This window comes from Protopterus annectens, chromosome 1.part1 (genome assembly GCF_019279795.1).
Source record: "Protopterus annectens isolate FY-2018-M chromosome 1.part1, PAN1.0, whole genome shotgun sequence".
Taxonomy (NCBI): Eukaryota; Metazoa; Chordata; order Ceratodontiformes; family Protopteridae; genus Protopterus; species Protopterus annectens.
Window position 1 is genome coordinate 460,637,367 of NC_056726.1, and position 17,398 is coordinate 460,654,764.

The 17,398-nt window shown below is 44.0% G+C and overlaps 1 protein-coding gene across 1 annotated transcript in view; it reads right to left on the bottom strand.

Moving 5' to 3' along the window:
- The window catches only part of COG2 (component of oligomeric golgi complex 2), a 1,275,772-nt gene that overhangs the window by 581,203 nt on the left and 677,171 nt on the right, over nucleotides 1-17,398 (bottom strand). The window contains exon 10 of the mRNA XM_044076075.1: nucleotides 8,577-8,716. Within this exon, the coding sequence (XP_043932010.1) occupies nucleotides 8,577-8,716 (140 nt within the window). The remainder of the gene's footprint in view (nucleotides 1-8,576; nucleotides 8,717-17,398) is intronic.

Sequence of the window (17,398 nt, forward strand, 5' to 3'; positions counted from 1 at the left end):
TGTCTGCAAAATGCAATTACTGGTGCCAGGCATTTTGTGAAGTTACAAGCCAAGCCTTCTTGCCCAGCATGGGCAGAAGCTGCTGCAGAGTCAACATTCTGAATTTTGGAACATCCAGAAAAGTGTTTGGAATAGACAGGTCCAGTAGTGGTCTCCAGGCTTTGTCTTTTCTGGGTACCAAGAAAAGTCTTAAAATCCTTGTCCCTGCTCCTGCTGTTGTACTTGCTGAATAGCCCTCATGTCCATGAGAGATGAAACTTGCTTTTGTGCCTCTGCCCATTGATTGTGTGGCAGGTCTGGCATACCTTTTGCCTTTGTAAGGGTGTGAAAGTGGAACCTGTAGCCCTGAGACACTATATTCAAGACCCATTTGTCCTGGGTGATCATGTGCCAATTTTGTGAAAAAAGCGCTAGTTTTCCCCCTAAGGGTGCTGCCAACAGATAAGTGTTTGGCACTGGCAGAGGAAAGTCATTGGGACTGTTTCCTATATGGCTGTGATTTCTCTTCTCCACTTTTGGAGGTAGAAGCAGCCCATTGTTTAGGCCTGTATGAGCCTTGGGCCTGGGATCTGCCTCTAGGGCATCTGTATCTGCCTCTTTGTGGCCTGTCTGACACTGGAAAGGACCAATTCTTAGAAGGCCAGTTCCTGCTAAATCTGGGTGGCCGTACCTGTAAGAAATCCTTTACTGTCTGCATAGACTTCGCTTTAGCCTCCATTTTCTTCAACACCTCTTCTGCCTTAACACCAAAGTATCGTGCTGTAATGGAGCATCCAATAATTTTGCTTTAACATGATCAGGCAGATTCTGTTCCTTTAACCAAGCATGCCTTCTAATGACAGAGCCTGTAACAGTGGCCTTGCAAGAGGCCTCCAGTGAATCAAAACCACATTGCAAAGTATTCTTTCCCACTTGTTCAGCTGCATGCAATAAATCCTGCATTTCCTTGTTTTCAGAACATTCAGAATTTGTCAACATTTTCTGTTTTAGCAGTGACATTAAGTATTGCTGATATTTAAGCATATGAAACTGACAATTTTAAAGCCCTTACAGCCAAAGTAGCAGAAGTGTAAACTTTTTTCCCCCATCTGTCCAGAGCCTTAGAAACCCTATCAGAGGGGACAGGTTTTTTTGCAGTGGATGCCTTGACCCATTTGGGACCCTGAGATATAGTTTCTGGGTCAGCAGCAGGGTTTTTATATAGACATTTATGAAAATCAGGAACCCTGTAGTATCTGTCTGGCTTAACAGGTGCAGGGGGTAAAGAGTCAGGAGACAGGCCGGACTCCGAAAATACATCATCTACAATGTCTAGAACAGGTGGAATAGCAAGAGGTCTGTGCTGAGGTAGTAAAAGAAAGTCTCTAAGCCTTTTCTTAGATTCTGAGAAATCCTGGCTCTCCCAGTGAAAATGCTCCCTGATGGTATACAGGGTTTCCCCAAAAGAATAATCCTCAGGAGGAGAGGCTGAAGGAATAGATTCTTCAGCATCAGAATCGTCAGAGGCAGGAAGAGAGTATCCCTGTTCTGAAAAGGAGTCAGAGGAAATGGAAAAGTACAGTTTTGTACCTACCATAAATGTAGATGTTCGAAGATCCACATTGCTGCAGTCCTTACACTTGGGTAGTCCGCTGTCCTCGGTCGGCCCGAATATCAAAGTATAAGGCTGACGTCGGTCAAGGCGCATTAGACTGACATCAGGACGTCAGGGTACAAATGCGCATGACCGACGTCATATCCTCAGTCTTTTCTTGCCCCAGATGTCAGAAGACCCTAAAAGAAAGGTCAAAACCAAAAGACAGCAAACAACCAACCAACCACCCTTGCACTAATAATATGTACCATATATACAATATACACAATATTTACAACCCAACCCACACAACCGCCTCTAACTACAGAGGGAAGGAGGGAGTAAATTGGACTGCAGCAATGTGGATCTTGAACATCTACATTTATGGTAGGTACAAAACTGTACTATGTTCTTCATCTCACATTGCTGCAGTCCTTACACTTGGGTAGAATCCCAAAGCAGAGGTAAGGGAGGATGGCAAAACTATAAAGAAGCAGGAGCTGCCAAAATGCCCTGTAAAATAGCAGTGGCAAAACCAGCCCTAGATTTAGAGTAAAGTGGAAGGTGGTAATGCTTAGAGAAAGTATGCACTGAACTCCAAGTAGCTGCCTCCAAAATATCTTTAGTTGCCACCCCCCCTCAAAAAAGCTGTTGAAGTGGCAGTAGCCCTAGTGGAATGAGGCCTAATCCCAGCTGGAATCTCCTTGCCATGATGGGAATAACAGAAAGCAATGCAAAACCCAATCCACTTAGAAATAGTCTGTTTTGACACAGGCTTGCCCTGAGAACTCAAAGCAAAAGAAACAAACAACTGCTGAGACTGCCTGAACCCTTTAGTTCTGCTCAAATAATATCGCAGCTGCCTGTGTACATCTAAGGTGTGCAAAATCTTTTCCCCTTTATTTTGGGGATTTGCATAAAAAGTAGGCAAATGAATAGTTTGATTTAAAGCCACACTAGAAACCACTTTAGGCATAAAGGAAGGATTAGTACGCAAAGATACCCTATCCTTATGGAAAATTAAGAAAGGCTCAACCGCCATAAGGGCCTGCAATTCAGAAACCCTTCTTGCAGAGGTAATGGCCAACAAAAAAGATGTCTTCCATGATAAATATTTCAACTCGGTAGTAGCTGCAGGCTCAAAAGGTTGTAGAGTGAGTTTCTCCAACACAAAATTGAGATCCCAAGCAGGAGTAGGAGCTCTACGTGGGGGTCTTATATTCTTTGCCCCTCTAAGAAATTGCTTGAACAAAGGATGAGAAAACAATGGTGGGTCACAATCATAGTGAGCCGAAATTGCTGCAGCATGAACCTTAATAGAAGAGAAGGACAAACCTTTGTCCAGTAACTCAGTAAGATATTGAAGAGCCATACTTAAATTAGGCTCAGAAACATCAAAATCCTTTGCTGCACTCCAAAATAAAAATCTCTTCCATTTATCTGCGTACACTTTCCTTGTACTAGGCCTTCTAGCTTCCAAAATAACATTCAAAACTTGCTGTGGAAGTTGAGACCCTCTATGGTTCAAAACAGAATATGCCAGGCTGTCAGGTGAAGAGAGTGAAGCTTGACATGGAGTAAATGACTGTCCTCCTGAGACAACAGGTGTGGAATCGAAGGCAAAGGCCATGGAGGCTCCCGTACCAGACTTCTCAGTAATGGGTACCAGTGCTGTCGAGGCCAATCTGGAGCTATTAAAATCATCTTTGGCTTGTCCTGTCTGACCTTTAGAAGTACCTTTGGGAGGAGGGGCAGAGGTGGAAAGGCATACACATGAAGATTGCTCCAATTGAAAGAAAGAGCATCCACTTTCCAAGCTGTGGGATGAAACCTTTTCGTGCAAAACTTTGGCAGCTGGTGGTTTACTGGAGAAGCGAACAGATCTATGTCTGGAGTTCCCCATGACACTCTCAATTTCTGAAATACATGAGGATCCAATTTCCACTCGTGGGGATCCATAATTCGTCTGCTCAACACATCTGCTAAGGAGTTCTGTGCTCCCGGCAGAAACCTTGCCTGTAGATGTAGCTGTAAACTGAGAGCAGTCTCCCACAAAATCATTGCTTGTCTGCATAGAGGATAAGAATGTGTTCCCCCTTGCTTGTTGATGTACCACATGACAGTTGTGTTGTCTGTTAGAATCAACACCTGCCCTGGAAGAAGTAAATCCTTGAAAGCTATCAATGCAAACTGGACTGCTAACATCTCCTTCAAGTTGATATGTAGATGTAGTAGTCTGGCAGGCCACTTGTCTTGTATCCACTTGCCATTTAGATGAGCTCCCCAAGCTTTGTCTGAGGCATCTGTCGTTAGAATCTGACTCGCCTCTGGCCGGGTCACAGAGAGTCCCTTGTTTAGGTGACATTCCTGAGCCCACCATAAAAATTCCTTTTGAATGCAAGGTATTATTTGAATGACAGTGTCCAGATCCTGGCAGTGCTGTGTCCATACGTTTTTGAGATACCATTGCAGCTTCCTCATATGCAGTTTGGCATTGGGAAGCACCAGAATACAAGATGCCATGAACCCCAAGGCTTGAAGGACTGTCCTTGCAGTCAGCCTGGACTGATGAGACAATTGATGAAAGTAAAGGGAAAGATTCTTTTGTTTGCGGGGTCAAAAGGCCATCTGGGATGCTGTATTCAGTCTTACACCCAGAAAGCACATGTCCTGAGAGGGTACTAGACTGGACTTTATTTCGTTCACAGAATACCCCAGGCATCTTAGCACTGCTATCACATATTCCAAATGATGAAGAAGCTCGTCCCTTCCTTGAGCCAGAATCAGGCAATCGTCCAAATAAGGATAGATCTGTATTCCTTTTAGCCTGAAGAAAGCTATCACTGGAGCCAGAACTTTCGTGAACACTCTGGGCGCAGTAGATAAGCCAAAGGGCAATGCAGAGAACTGATAATGAGAAGTCCCAGCCCGAAAACGCAGATACTTCCTGCAACTCAGTGTGATAGGAACATGAAGGTAAGCCTCCTTGAGATCCAAAGTTACCATCCAATGATCTTTGCCCAGCAGAGGTAAAAGCTGTAGTAACGTCAACATTTTGAACTTGGGAATGTCCAGATAAGTGTTGAGGATAGATAAATCCAAAATTGGTCTCCACGTGTTCCCCTTCTTTGGTACTAGGAACAGGCGAGAATAAAATCCTAGGCCCATTTCTGGCATAGGGACCGGCTGTATGGCACCTATTTGAAGTAACAGAGAAATTTGTTTGTGAGCCTCTATTCTTTGCTGAGGAGGAATGTCCAGCATGCCTTTGAAAGGAGGCAAGGTATGGAAGTAAAACCTGTAACCTTGGTGTATGATATCCAATACCCATCTGTCTTGGGTAATTAAACTCCAATTTTCCTTGAAAAGTGCCAACCTTCCTCCCAAAGGTGCTGCCAGACGAGAAGGCTCTGGCAGCTGAAAAGGTAGGTCATTGGGTCTGTTTACGAAAGGACTGACCCCTGCCCTCACCCGAAGACTGTGCAGGTGAACTCCCTGTTCTAGGCCTGAAAGAGCCCTGAGCTCTGCCCCTACCACGTCTAGATCTACCCCTAGACTGGGAATCATAAGAAGGATACGTCCACCCCTTGGTAGGCCAATTTCTACTAAACTTTGGAGGCTGAACCTGCAAAAAATCTTTAACAGTCTGCATAGACTTAGCCTTGTCTTCCATTTTCTTTAAGACTGCCTCAACAGGTGAACCAAATAACACATCAGATTGTAAAGGAGCATCTAAAATCCTTGTTTTAACATGGTCAGATAAATTTTGATCCCTCAGCCAGGCGTGCCTGCGAAGAACTGACCCAGTGGCAGCCACCCTAGACGAGGCCTGTACAGCATCAAAACCACATTGCAAAGAATGCTTACCCACCTGTTCAGAAACATGTACTAAATCTTGTAACTCTTTACACTCAATACCTTCCGCCAGAGCATCTACCTTAGACTTCAATTGAGAAAGTAGATAGTTTTGGTACTTCAACATGTGAAACTGGCAATTCAAAGCTCTCATAGCTAGGGTGGAAGAAGTATAGACTTTCTTTCCCCATCTATCCAAAGCCCTGGCCTCTTTATCTGGAGGAACCGGATTTTTAACAACAGAAGCCTTAACACCCTTAGGCCCCTGACTAACAGTTTCTGGGTCCGCCCTAGGACTCTTAAAAAGATACTTGTGAGCTTCAGGCACCCTGTAATACCTATCCGGTTTAACAGGAGCAGGAGGCAAAGAATCAGGATTAAGAGAAGCCTCTGCAAACACATCTTCCACAACATCCAGAACAGGAGGTATAGCCAAAGGCCTATGCTGGGGTAAAAACAAAAATTCCCTAAGCCTTTTCCTGGAATCAGAGAAGTCCTGACCTTCCCACTTAAAATGCTCCCTCATGGAATGAAGAGTCTCTGAAAAAGAAAAATCTTCAGGAGGAGAAGCAGGGGTAGAATCATCCACATCAGAATCAGAATAAGGAGAATACTCCTGCAAGTCTTCAGCCGAAGACTCTGAAACATCCGAAGCCTGCTCAAAACTCCCCAACTCAGGTTCCACCCTAGGTCTCTTATCAGGGGGGGGGCAAAGAACCTCTAATCAAAGTAATCAAATCTTCTGCCATTTTAAGCATATGCTTCTTGGGCACAGAACCTGAAGAACTAGGGGTGACACCAACTGAAGCTAAACCAGGCCTGCCTCTGGGAGAAGCCTTGGAAACAGAAGGAGAGGGCCTAACCACCCTAGGAAGGGAAGGGAGTATAGTAACCTGAGAACCCCCTTCAGCCTGACCTGCCTCCTGAGAGGCCACATCCTGTAATAACAAAGTCTCCCCCTGGGACTCCAGAGAAACCTCCGGCGGAACCCCCGGCTCCACCGACACCTCTAAAGAACCGGCGTCCGGTACGGACGGCTCCTCTTGCCTAGGCTTAGCTGCTTTGTCCTTGCGCTTCTTCGAAGAAGGCGGAGCATCCGGCGGCATATTATAATTGCACCGCTTCCGAAGACTAACCTGGCACAATCTAACCTTCTCTTAATAGTGCGCTTATTGAATCTAGCACAAAAGCGACACCCAACAACGTCGTGCTCAGGCCCTAAACAAGGAATACACAAAGTATGATAATCTCTATGGTATCTGTTTCCCACAAGAAATACAGTTATTCACTTTTTCTGACATCCGGTAAACCACTGAGGCAAGAAAAACTAAAATATTCCCCAACGGGTACTTAGCCAACTTTGACTCGGTCTGAAACTCCGGATTCGAAAAATTTCAGAACGCCGAACGGCACTTGCAACGCTGCTTCTGCATCGGACCATGCGGCAAAAAAGTCTGAGGATATGACGTCGGTCATGCGCATTTGTACCCTGACGTCCTGATGTCAGTCTAATGCGCCTTGACCGACGTCAGCCTTATACTTTGATATTCGGGCCGACCGAGGACAGCGGACTACCCAAGTGTAAGGACTGCAGCAATGTGAGATGAAGAACATCCTGATCAGAAGAATCATATTCTGTGTCTTGCCTTGGCCTCTTATCAGGAGGGGGAAGGGAACCCCTGATCAAAGTAATTAGGTCTTCGGACATTTTAAGCATCTGTTCTTTAGGCATGGAAGCCTGTCCAGGAGAATGCTGTATTTGTTTCTTTGTCTTTAAAGCTGTTTTAGTCTTTGCCTTAGAAGCTGAAGTTGGCTTGACATATAACTGTGTAGGTCTGAAAACACCCTCAGAAGCCGATGCCTGCTCAGCGGCTCTGGACCCATCTGAGGGAATAGTTTTCGAGTGTCCAATACCTTGAGTATCCAGAGGCCTAGTTATCTCCACTTGGGAGTCTGAAGCGGCCTATGGCTCTGAGGTAGCGGGCATCAGGGGCTGCGAAAGCATCTCACTGAGAACCAGTGAGCCAGCGACTGGCCTAGCGGAGGCCTCGTCGGTTTTGGACCTTGGATGCCTGTCCTTTTCCTTTTCCTTGCACTTTTTATAAACTCCGGTCATCAGCTGTTCTGACGGTATTATATAATTAAATCTCCGGCCAAAGTAATGATAGGCAAAATCGTACCAACGCTTAATAGTGCGTTGGTTAAATCTAGCACAAAACCGACAGTTAGCAACATCGTGGTCAGGGCCTAGGCAAGGAATACAGTAAGAATGAAAATCCTTATGAGGTATTTGCTTCCCACAAGAAATAAAATTGTTAACTTTTTCTGACATCGGTCTGGAGCAAGAAAAAAGTTTCCCCAATGGGGTACTTAGCTTTATTGAAGACTTCGGATCTGAAATTCGATTTCGAAAATCTCACAAGTCAGCCGACCGGCACTTGCGAATTGCCTTTGATTCGGGCACTGCGCGGCAAGAAAGACTGGAGAAAATGGCGTCGGCTGCATCTTTTATACCACTAACTGAGGCGACAGCAATCGACGCCGGACCAGGACTTTGGAATTCAGGCCAACTGCGGGTAGCCTGCCAGCAGGATAACCCAAGTGTAATGACTGCAACAGTGAAACACTATGAACATCTGGATAAATGATTAATGCAGTAATCTTTCTTTTTTATCTTTTATTCTTTGTTTTTATTTTTCTTCTGCCAAAATTAACTTAATTAATCTTATTGTTTGCTATATAGTGATCATTGTTTATAGTTTTCTGTGCTAATATAGTTACTGTATTAAAATTTTCTTTTTTAAATACTGTACTTTAAAAATTCAACTTTTTCAATTTTATTTCAAAATATCTGTTCATTATATTAATGTTTTCAAATAAAGCTGTTTAAAAAAAAAAAAAAAAAAAAAAAAAAAAAGAGTAAAAAGGCATGGACATTCAGAATCCATGCAGCTGCAATGCTCAGTATCCTTACATGCATTCTATGACCCTCAGGAGGCTCAGGTTATCACACAGTGAAAACTCTAGCTTGGTTGGGTTTTTTCTTACAGGTTTTAGTGAATAGTTTGTCTGTGTAACTGCTTTACCCTTTGGTTTGGTTTATATATTTTTTAATCTAGATACTGTTTTAAAGAAGAACAGTACATACCTTATCTGGAAATAAACTGGTAAATTCCACTTGTTGCTGAAATTATGATATGCAGGATGGGACCGTAAACGTTTCACACTGGCTTGTGATCCACACTGCCTTTCAAACTTTTTTACAAAATCCATACTTATAATGTATTTCTGGGGAAAAAAAGGAATAATTAATTTAGTACAGAGTACTGGTTACAGTCCCAATAGGCACACTAGTGATATTGTATTTCACAGAGAAAGGAGAGATCAGAGAAAATTTAGCAACAATACTACAAAATAAATCAAACCCAACATTACAGTAAGTAAATGTACAAACACGGCAACTTTTTGGACATATGCTATAAACTCATCTAGTCCCTAACATCATACAGAAAATTTCAGTAAATGTCTTTTTCATTCCTGGAAATCCAGTTTGCAAAAGTAAATATTTGGTGAAGTTCTTCTCAGCAGTCACTGTGAGCACTTTCACTTCTCTTCCTGAAAACCACCATTACCTTCAGCAAAGAATCATGCACAAAGGGAAGAAGGGGTACATCCAAACCAAACCAAAAGAAAGGGACTGATGCCGAATATATGAGTAAAGATCAAATAGAGAAAAGAGGAAAACAGTGTTTCCTACTAAACATGACCCCAAATCAGCAGTCAGGTTAGGGTGGTAAAAAAAAAAAGCAGCTTTCCAACTCAATCGAGGCATATTCTTGAAGATAGTAGAGTTGTGTAACCTTTCTAAACATAAACCAAGATGTTTCAGTATAATTATTGCATCAGTACGAGTCCTCACACAAGGGATTATGCTGCAGAGGTGACTATATGACTTCCTGAATTCTACAGCTTCTGTGTAGTATTTCCATGCAGGTTTCTCTCCTCAGCACAAGAAAACACACAGCATGAAGGGGAGACACACTATCTTCAATTCTTTTTTTATCCACTCTTTTGTGACTAATGTTTATGAGACCCAGGGGTAGGTCGGAAAATTCTGGTATCAAGAAAATCTGGGTTTCAGGTCAGTGCATCCTCTGAAGTCTTCTCTCCAAAGACAGTAAAACAGAACTCTGCAGGGGGTGGAGGAAGGGTGTCTACACTGCAGCAGTGATTCTAACTCAACATCTACAGTTACAGTGAGTATAAGCATTTGACTTTACTATGTTCACTGTAAGGATTTCTGCTGCATAGGTTGGTACTAGGCTATCAGCCCTAGGGCCTATACAAGCCTAGCTACAACAATTCCCTGGCTATTTCTTCCCACACTATTTACTTCCCTGGACCTCTGTCTAGCAGAGCAACTGACGTGATCCCCGGGGTGAATTTCCTTTCTTCCATCCAATCATCAAGGTTCCTTTTGAAGAGGGCCAAAGAGGTGCTCTGCTTGACATGTATGGACAATCAATTCCAGAGTCTGGGGAGTCTCTGGGTCAGGAACCTATTCCTCCAGCATGTTTTGTTTACTGTGATGACAAGGTTTAGATCCCTGGAGTGTGTGGCTCTGAGGGATTGGGATTTCTTTAAGTGTAGCATGTCCAACAGCTTTGGGTTTGACATGGCCTTGTATGTTAAGCAAGATCGCCTCTGAGTAGACGAAATGCGACAGAGTATAGCTGGAGTTTTTTAAGGCAGTCAGCATAGGGCATCTGCTTTAGGCCTGTGATTCTTTTAGTGAGGTATTTCTGTGGCCTTTCCAGTTGTTGCAAATGTCTTGAGAGGTACATACCAAATGGGGCGTTGTATTTTATAATGGGTCTAATGAGGGATGAGTACAGTGGGACAATGACCTCATTTTTTCTGGATGAAAAGCCCTTTGTGATGAGGTGTGCCACATAGAAGGATTTCCTGACTGTTGTGGTGATGTGGTTATTGAACCACTGTCCACCTGTGTCCCTAAAGTCCCTTATCCACTTTCTGTGTTTAGTGTACTGCCACCTATGTGGCAATTCACGTGTACAGGTTTTTTCCCAAAGGGGATAACTATACATTTCTTGGTACTGAGCTTGAGCCCTTGGCTCTGGCACCAAGCATCTGTTTCTGTAAGGCCCTTTTGTAGAATATCCACATCACTTGGGGATTCAATAATGGCTCCCAGTTTGCAGTCATCTGCGAACTTTGTTAGCCAGAGTCCCTTAGTGTTGGCCTGTACTTCAGAGAAGTAGATGCCAAACAAGAGTGGTCCCATGACTGAACCCTGAGGTACTCCACTTGTCTGGAGCTGGATTTGGAGTCAGCTACTTTAACAGTGTAGGTTCTGTCAGTAAGCCAGTTGGCAACCCATTGAGTAACGTAGGGATTAATGCCCAGCTTAGTAAGTTTATCTATGATTCTAGAGTGGGGGATGGTGTCAAAAGCCTTGGCAAGGTCCAGATAGGCAGTCTGGACTGCTTTACCCTCTTCCACGGCTCTGGAGACTGATTTGAACAAGTCAATCAGGTTCAGGAAACAAGATCGGCCCTTCACAAACCCAAACTGGGTGGGGTCCAGTGTTTGAAGGTTGCCAATGTCTGTTTATAAGTTCCATGATAATATATTTCATTGCCTTGCAGATCAGGCTCGTCAGACTGATGGGAAGGTGGATCCCCCCTTGTGGAGTGGGATAAAGTACAGTTTTGTACCTACCATAAATGTAGATGTTTGAGTGTATACCCTGCTGCAGTCATCACTCTTGGGTTATCCTGCCGTCAGGCGGTCCCGCAGTTGGCCCGAATTCCAAAGTCCTGGTCCGGCATCGGTTGCTGTCACTTCTTCCCTGACGTCAGAGTGCCAGGGATATATCAAAGGCATCCAGCGCCATTTTCTGCAGTTTTTCTTCCCCCAGATGTCAGGTGCCCCTAATAGGGAGGCAAAAAAAAAAAAAAAATATATATATATATATATATATATATATATAGATAGATATAGATAGATAGATACATATATACACATATACATATAGTTATATGGAAAAAATAAAATAAAAACCCTTAGGCACAAGCAAATACACCACAGAGGTAGTATAGAATAGAGTGGTAGAGATAAGTTCAGCTAGTTCAGAGGGGATGGAGGGAGGGTAACCTGGACTGCAGCAGGGTATACACTCGAAAATCTACATTTATGGTAGGTACAAAACTGTACTATGTTCATCGTGTTACCCTGCTGCAGTCATCACACTTGGGTAGAATCCCAAAGCTAAGGATGGGAGGTGGAGTCAAACAGGGTTAGAGGAGGCTAGAAGGCTCTGCAAAACTGCAGTGGCTAAGCCAGCTCTAGTCTTAGAGTAAAGTGGTAATGTTTGGTGAAGGTGTGTACTGAACTCCAAGTTGCAGCTTTCAGAATATCCTTGGTTGGCACCCCCTTGAGGAAGGCTGCAGATGTAGCTGCTGCCCTGGTAGAGTGGGGCCTTATGGTAGCAGGAACTGGTTTTCCATGGTGGGTGTAGCAAAAACGTATGCAATGTCCTATCCATTTGGAAATGGTTTGTTTTGAGATAGCCTTTCCTTATGATGCTGTAGCATAGGATACAAAAAGCTGGTCAGATTTTCTGAAAACCTTAGTTTTATCCAAGTAGTAACGTAGCTGCCTGTGAATGTCCAAGGAATGCAGGAGTCTTTCTCCTTTGTTCTGTGTATTTGGAAAGAAGGTGGGTAAATGGATGGTTTGATTTAGAGCCACACTGGATACTACCTTAGGCATAAAGGAGGGGTTAGTTCGTAGAGAAACTCTGTCTTGATGAAAAATGAGGAAAGGCTCTACTGCCATTAGTGCCTGAAGCTCTGAAACTCTTCTAGCTGAAGTGATTGCTAGCAGTAGGGCAGTCTTCCATGATATAAACTTTAAGTCAGCTGAGAAAGCTGGCTCAAAAGGAAGTAGCGTGAGTTTTTCCAGAACAAAGTTGAGGTCCCAAGTAGGTGTTGGTGCTCTCCTGGGAGGCTTAATGTTCTTGGCCCCTCTGAGAAACTGCCTTAAGAGTGGGTGTGAAAATAAGGAAGGATCCGTGTTGTAGTGAGCAGAAATGGCTGAGGCGTGGATTTTAATAGATGAAAAAGAAAGCCCTTTGTGTAACATCTCAGTTAGATATTGCAGACTCTGAGGTATGTCAGGCTGAAGGGTATTTTGGCCTTTAGCTTGGTTCCAGGCGCAAAACCTTTTCCATTTGTCTGAGTAGGCTTTCCTGGTGCTGGGCCTCCTGGCCTCCAGAATAACGTCCATAAAAGCTTGTGAGAGAGGAGCTGGCTGGTTGCTTAGGTGATTTGCCATGCAGCCAAGTTTAAGGTTTTGAGCTGGCTGTGTAGAATCTGATTGTCTTGCTGTTTGAGCAGGTGGGTAATTTGTGGTTGAATCCATGGTGGGCCCTGGGCCATATTCCTTAATAGTGGGTACCAGTGCTGCAGTGGCCAGTCTGGGGCAATGAGTATCATTCGGGGTCTCTCCATCCTGACTTTCAGTAGCACCTTTGTGAGAAGGGGTAGTGGAGGAAAGGCAAATACTGTTAGAATTTTCCAACTGAATGAGAGTGCGTCCACTTTCCAAGCTTGATGGTGAAAAGTCCTTGTGCAAAACTTTGTTAGCTGATAGTTTTGAGGGCTGGCAAACAGGTCTATGTCTGGAAGCCCCCATTTTTGAGTTATCATTGCGAATACTTGTGGATCCAATTTCCACTCGTGGGGATCCATGATGTTTCTGCTTAGGTCGTCTGCCAATGTGTTCTTTTTTCCTGACAGGAATTGAGCTTGTAATTGAACTTGGTAAGCCAGTGCTGTGTTCCACAAGGTCATTGCTTGCCTGCATAGAGGGTAGGAGTGTGTACCCCCTTGTTTGTTTATGTACCACATTACTGTGGTGTTGTCTGTCCTTATGATAAGCTGTCCTGGATGCAAGAGGTCCTTGAAGGCTGTCAGAGCATTCTGTACAGCTAGCATTTCTTTTTGATTGATGTGCAAATTCCTTTGATCTGCTGTCCATAAGCCTTGAACGCACCGTCCTGCCATGTGTGCCCCCCCAGGCATAGTCCGATGCATCTGTTGTCATAGTTTGCCTGGCTGGTGGTAGGGTGAAAGGCTGACCCTTGTTGAGGTGACAAGCCTGTGACCACCATAGAAACTCCTGTTGAAGACAGGGAATGAGATTTATCATTGTTTCCAAGCTGTGGCTGTGTTGAGTCCATAAGCTTTTTAGGTACCATTGTAATTTCCTCATATGCAGCTTTGCAAATGGTATTAGTAGTATGCAAGATGCCATGAAGCCCAAGGCCTGCAGAATTTTTCTTGCAGGGAGCTGGGTCTTTGTTGCCATTGTTCTGAAGTATTGAGGTAATTGTAGTTGTTTGTCTGGCATCAGATAAGCCATCTGGGCCGTTGTATTCAAGCTGGTACCCAGGAATGTCATATTTTGTGAGGGCATTAGTTTTGATTTCTTTTCGTTTACTTTGTACCCTAGGCAACTTAGAAGATGTCTTACAAAAGCCAGGTGTTGTAAGAGAATGTCCTTGGTTTCTGCTTGGATGAGACAGTCATCCAGGTATGGGTATATTTGAATTCCTCTCTGTCTGAAGTATGCAATTATTGGTGCCAGGCATTTTGTGAAGACCCTGGGTGCAGTAGATAAGCCAAAGGGCAGTGCAGAGAATTGGTAATGGGTTGAACCTGCAATGAAACGGAGGTATCTTCTGCAATTTATGTCTGATAGGGACATGCAGGTATGCCCTCCTTGAGGTCCAACGTTACTAGCCAAGCTTTCTTCCCCAACATGGGAAGAAAAGTACAGTTTTGTACCTACCATAAATGTAGATGTTCGAAGATCCACATTGCTGCAGTCCTTACACTTGGGTAGTCCGCTGTCCTCGGTCGGCCCGAATATCAAAGTATAAGGCTGACGTCGGTCAAGGCGCATTTGACTGACATCAGGACGTCAGGGTACAAATGCGCATGACCGACGTCATATCCTCAGTCTTTTCTTGCCCCAGATGTCAGAAGACCCTAAAAATAAAGGTCAAAACCAAAAGACAGCAAACAACCAAACCACCACCCTTGCACTAACTATATGTACAATATATATAATATACACAATATGTACAACCCAACCCACACAACCACCTCTAACTACAGTGGGGAAGGAAGGAGGGTAAATTGGACTGCAGCAATGTGGATCTTCGAACATCTACATTTATGGTAGGTACAAAACTGTACTATGTTCTTCATCTCACATTGCTGCAGTCCTTACACTTGGGTAGAATCCCAAAGCAGAGGTAAGGGAGGATGGCTAACTACAAGGAAGCAGGAGCTGCTAGGATGCCCTGCAAAACAGCAGTGGCAAAACCAGCCCTGGATTTAGAGTAAAGTGGCAGGTGATAATGCCTAGAGAAAGTATGCACTGAACTCCAAGTAGCTGCCTCCAAAATATCCTTGGTTGCCACTCCCTCAAAAAGCTGTTGAAGTGGCAGTAGCCCTAGTGGAATGAGGCCTAATCCCAGCTGGAATCTCCTTGCCATGATGGGAATAACAGAAAGCAATGCAAAACCCAATCCACTTAGAAATAGTTTGTTTTGACACAGGCTTGCCCTGAGAACTCAAAGCAAAAGAAACAAACAACTGCTGAGACTGCCTGAACCCTTTAGTTCTGTCCAAATAATAACGCAACTGCCTGTGTACATCTAAAGTGTGCAAAATCTTTTCCCCTTTATTTTGGGGATTTGCATAAAAAGTAGGCAAATGAATAGTTTGGTTTAAAGCCACACTAGAAACCACCTTAGGCATAAAGGAAGGATTAGTACGTAATGATACCCTATCCTTATGGAAAATCAAGAAAGGCTCAACCGCCATAAGGGCCTGCAAATCAGAAACCCTTCTTGCAGAGGTAATTGCCAACAAAAAAGCAGTCTTCCATGATAAATATTTCAACTCAGAAGTAGCTGCAGGCTCAAAAGGTTGTAGAGTGAGTTTCTCCAACACAAAATTGAGATCCCAAGCAGGAGTAGGAGCTCTTTGGGGTCTTATATTCTTTGCCCTCTAAGAAATTGCTTGAACAAAGGATGAGAAAACAATGGTGGGACACAATCATAGTGAGCCGAAATTGCTGCAGCATGAACCTTAATAGAAGAGAAAGACAAACCTTTGTCCAGTAACTCAGTAAGATATTGAAGAGCCACACTCAAATTAGGCTCAGAAACATCAAAATCTTTTGCTGCACTCCAAAATAAAAATCTCTTCCATTTATCTGCGTACACTTTCCTTGTACTAGGCCTTCTAGCTTCCAAAATCACATTCAAAACTTGTTGTGGAAGTTGAGACCCTCTATGGTTCAAAACAGAACATGCCAGGCCGTTAGGTGAAGAGAGTGAATTTTGACATTCAGCAAATGGCTGTCCTCCTGTGACAACAGGTGTGGAATCGAAGGCAAAGGCCATGGAGGCTTCCGTACCAGACTTCTCAGTAATGGGTACCAGTGCTGTCGAGGCCAATCTGGAGCTATTAAAATCATCCTTGGCTTGTCCTGTCTGACCTTTAGAAGTACCTTTGGGAGGAGAGGCAGAGGAGGAAAGGCATATACATGAAGATTGCTCCAATTGAAAGAAAGAGCATCCACTTTCCAAGCTGTGGGATGAAACCTTTTTGTGCAAAACTTTGGCAGCTGATGGTTTAGTGGAGAAGCGAACAGATCTATGTCTGGAGTTCCCCATGACACTGTCAATTTCTGAAATACATGAGGATCCAATTTCCACTCGTGGGGATCCATAATTGCCTGCTCAACACATCTGCTAAGGAGTTCTGTGCTCCTGGCAGAAACCTTGCCTGAAGATTGAGCTGTAAACTGAGAGCAGTCTCCCACAAAATCATTGCTTGCCTGCATAGAGGATAGGAATGTTCCCCTTGCTTGTTGATGTACCACATGACAGTTGTGTTGTCTGTTAGAATCAACACCTGCCCTGGAAGAAGTAAATCCTTGAAAGCTATTAATGCAAACTGGACTGCTAACATCTCCTTCAGGTTGATATGTAGATGTTGTAGTCTGGCAGGCCACTTGTCTTGTATCCACTTTCCATTTAGATGAGCTCCCCAAGCTTTGTCTGAGGCATCTGTCGTTAAAATCTGACTCGCCTCTGGCCGGGTCACAGAGAGTCCCTTGTTTAGGTGACATTCCTGAGCCCACCACAAAAATTCCTTTTGAATGCAAGGTATTATTTGAATGACAGTGTCTAGATCCTGGCAGTGCTGTGTCCCTACATTTTTGAGATACCATTGCAGCTTCCTCATATGCAGTTTGGCATTGGGAAGCACCAGAATACAAGATGCCATGGACCCTAAGGCTTGAAGGACTGTCCTTGCAGTCAGCCCGGACTGATGAGATAGCTGATGGAAGTAAAGGGATAGACTCTTTTGTTTGTCCGGGGTTAAAAAGGCCATCTGGGATGCTGTATTCAGTCTCACACCCAGAAAGCACATGTCCTGAGAGGGTACTAGACTGGACTTTATTTCGTTCACAGAATACCCCAGGCATCTTAGCACTGCTATCACATATTCCAAATGATGAAGAAGCTCTTCCCTTCCTTGAGCCAGAATCAGGCAGTCGTCCAAATAAGGATAGATCTGTATTCCTTTTGCCTGAAGAAAGCTATCACTGGAGCCAGAACTTTCGTGAACACTCTGGGCGCAGTAGATAAGCCAAAGGGCAATGCAGAGAACTGATAGTGAGAAGTCCCAGCTCGAAACCGCAGATACTTCCTGCAACTTAGTCTGATAGGAACATGAAGGTAAGCCTCCTTGAGATCCAAAGTTACCATCCAATGATCTTTGCCCAGCAGAGGTAAAAGCTGCTGTAACGTCAACATTTTGAACTTGGGAATGTCCAGATAAGTATTGAGGGTAGATAAAT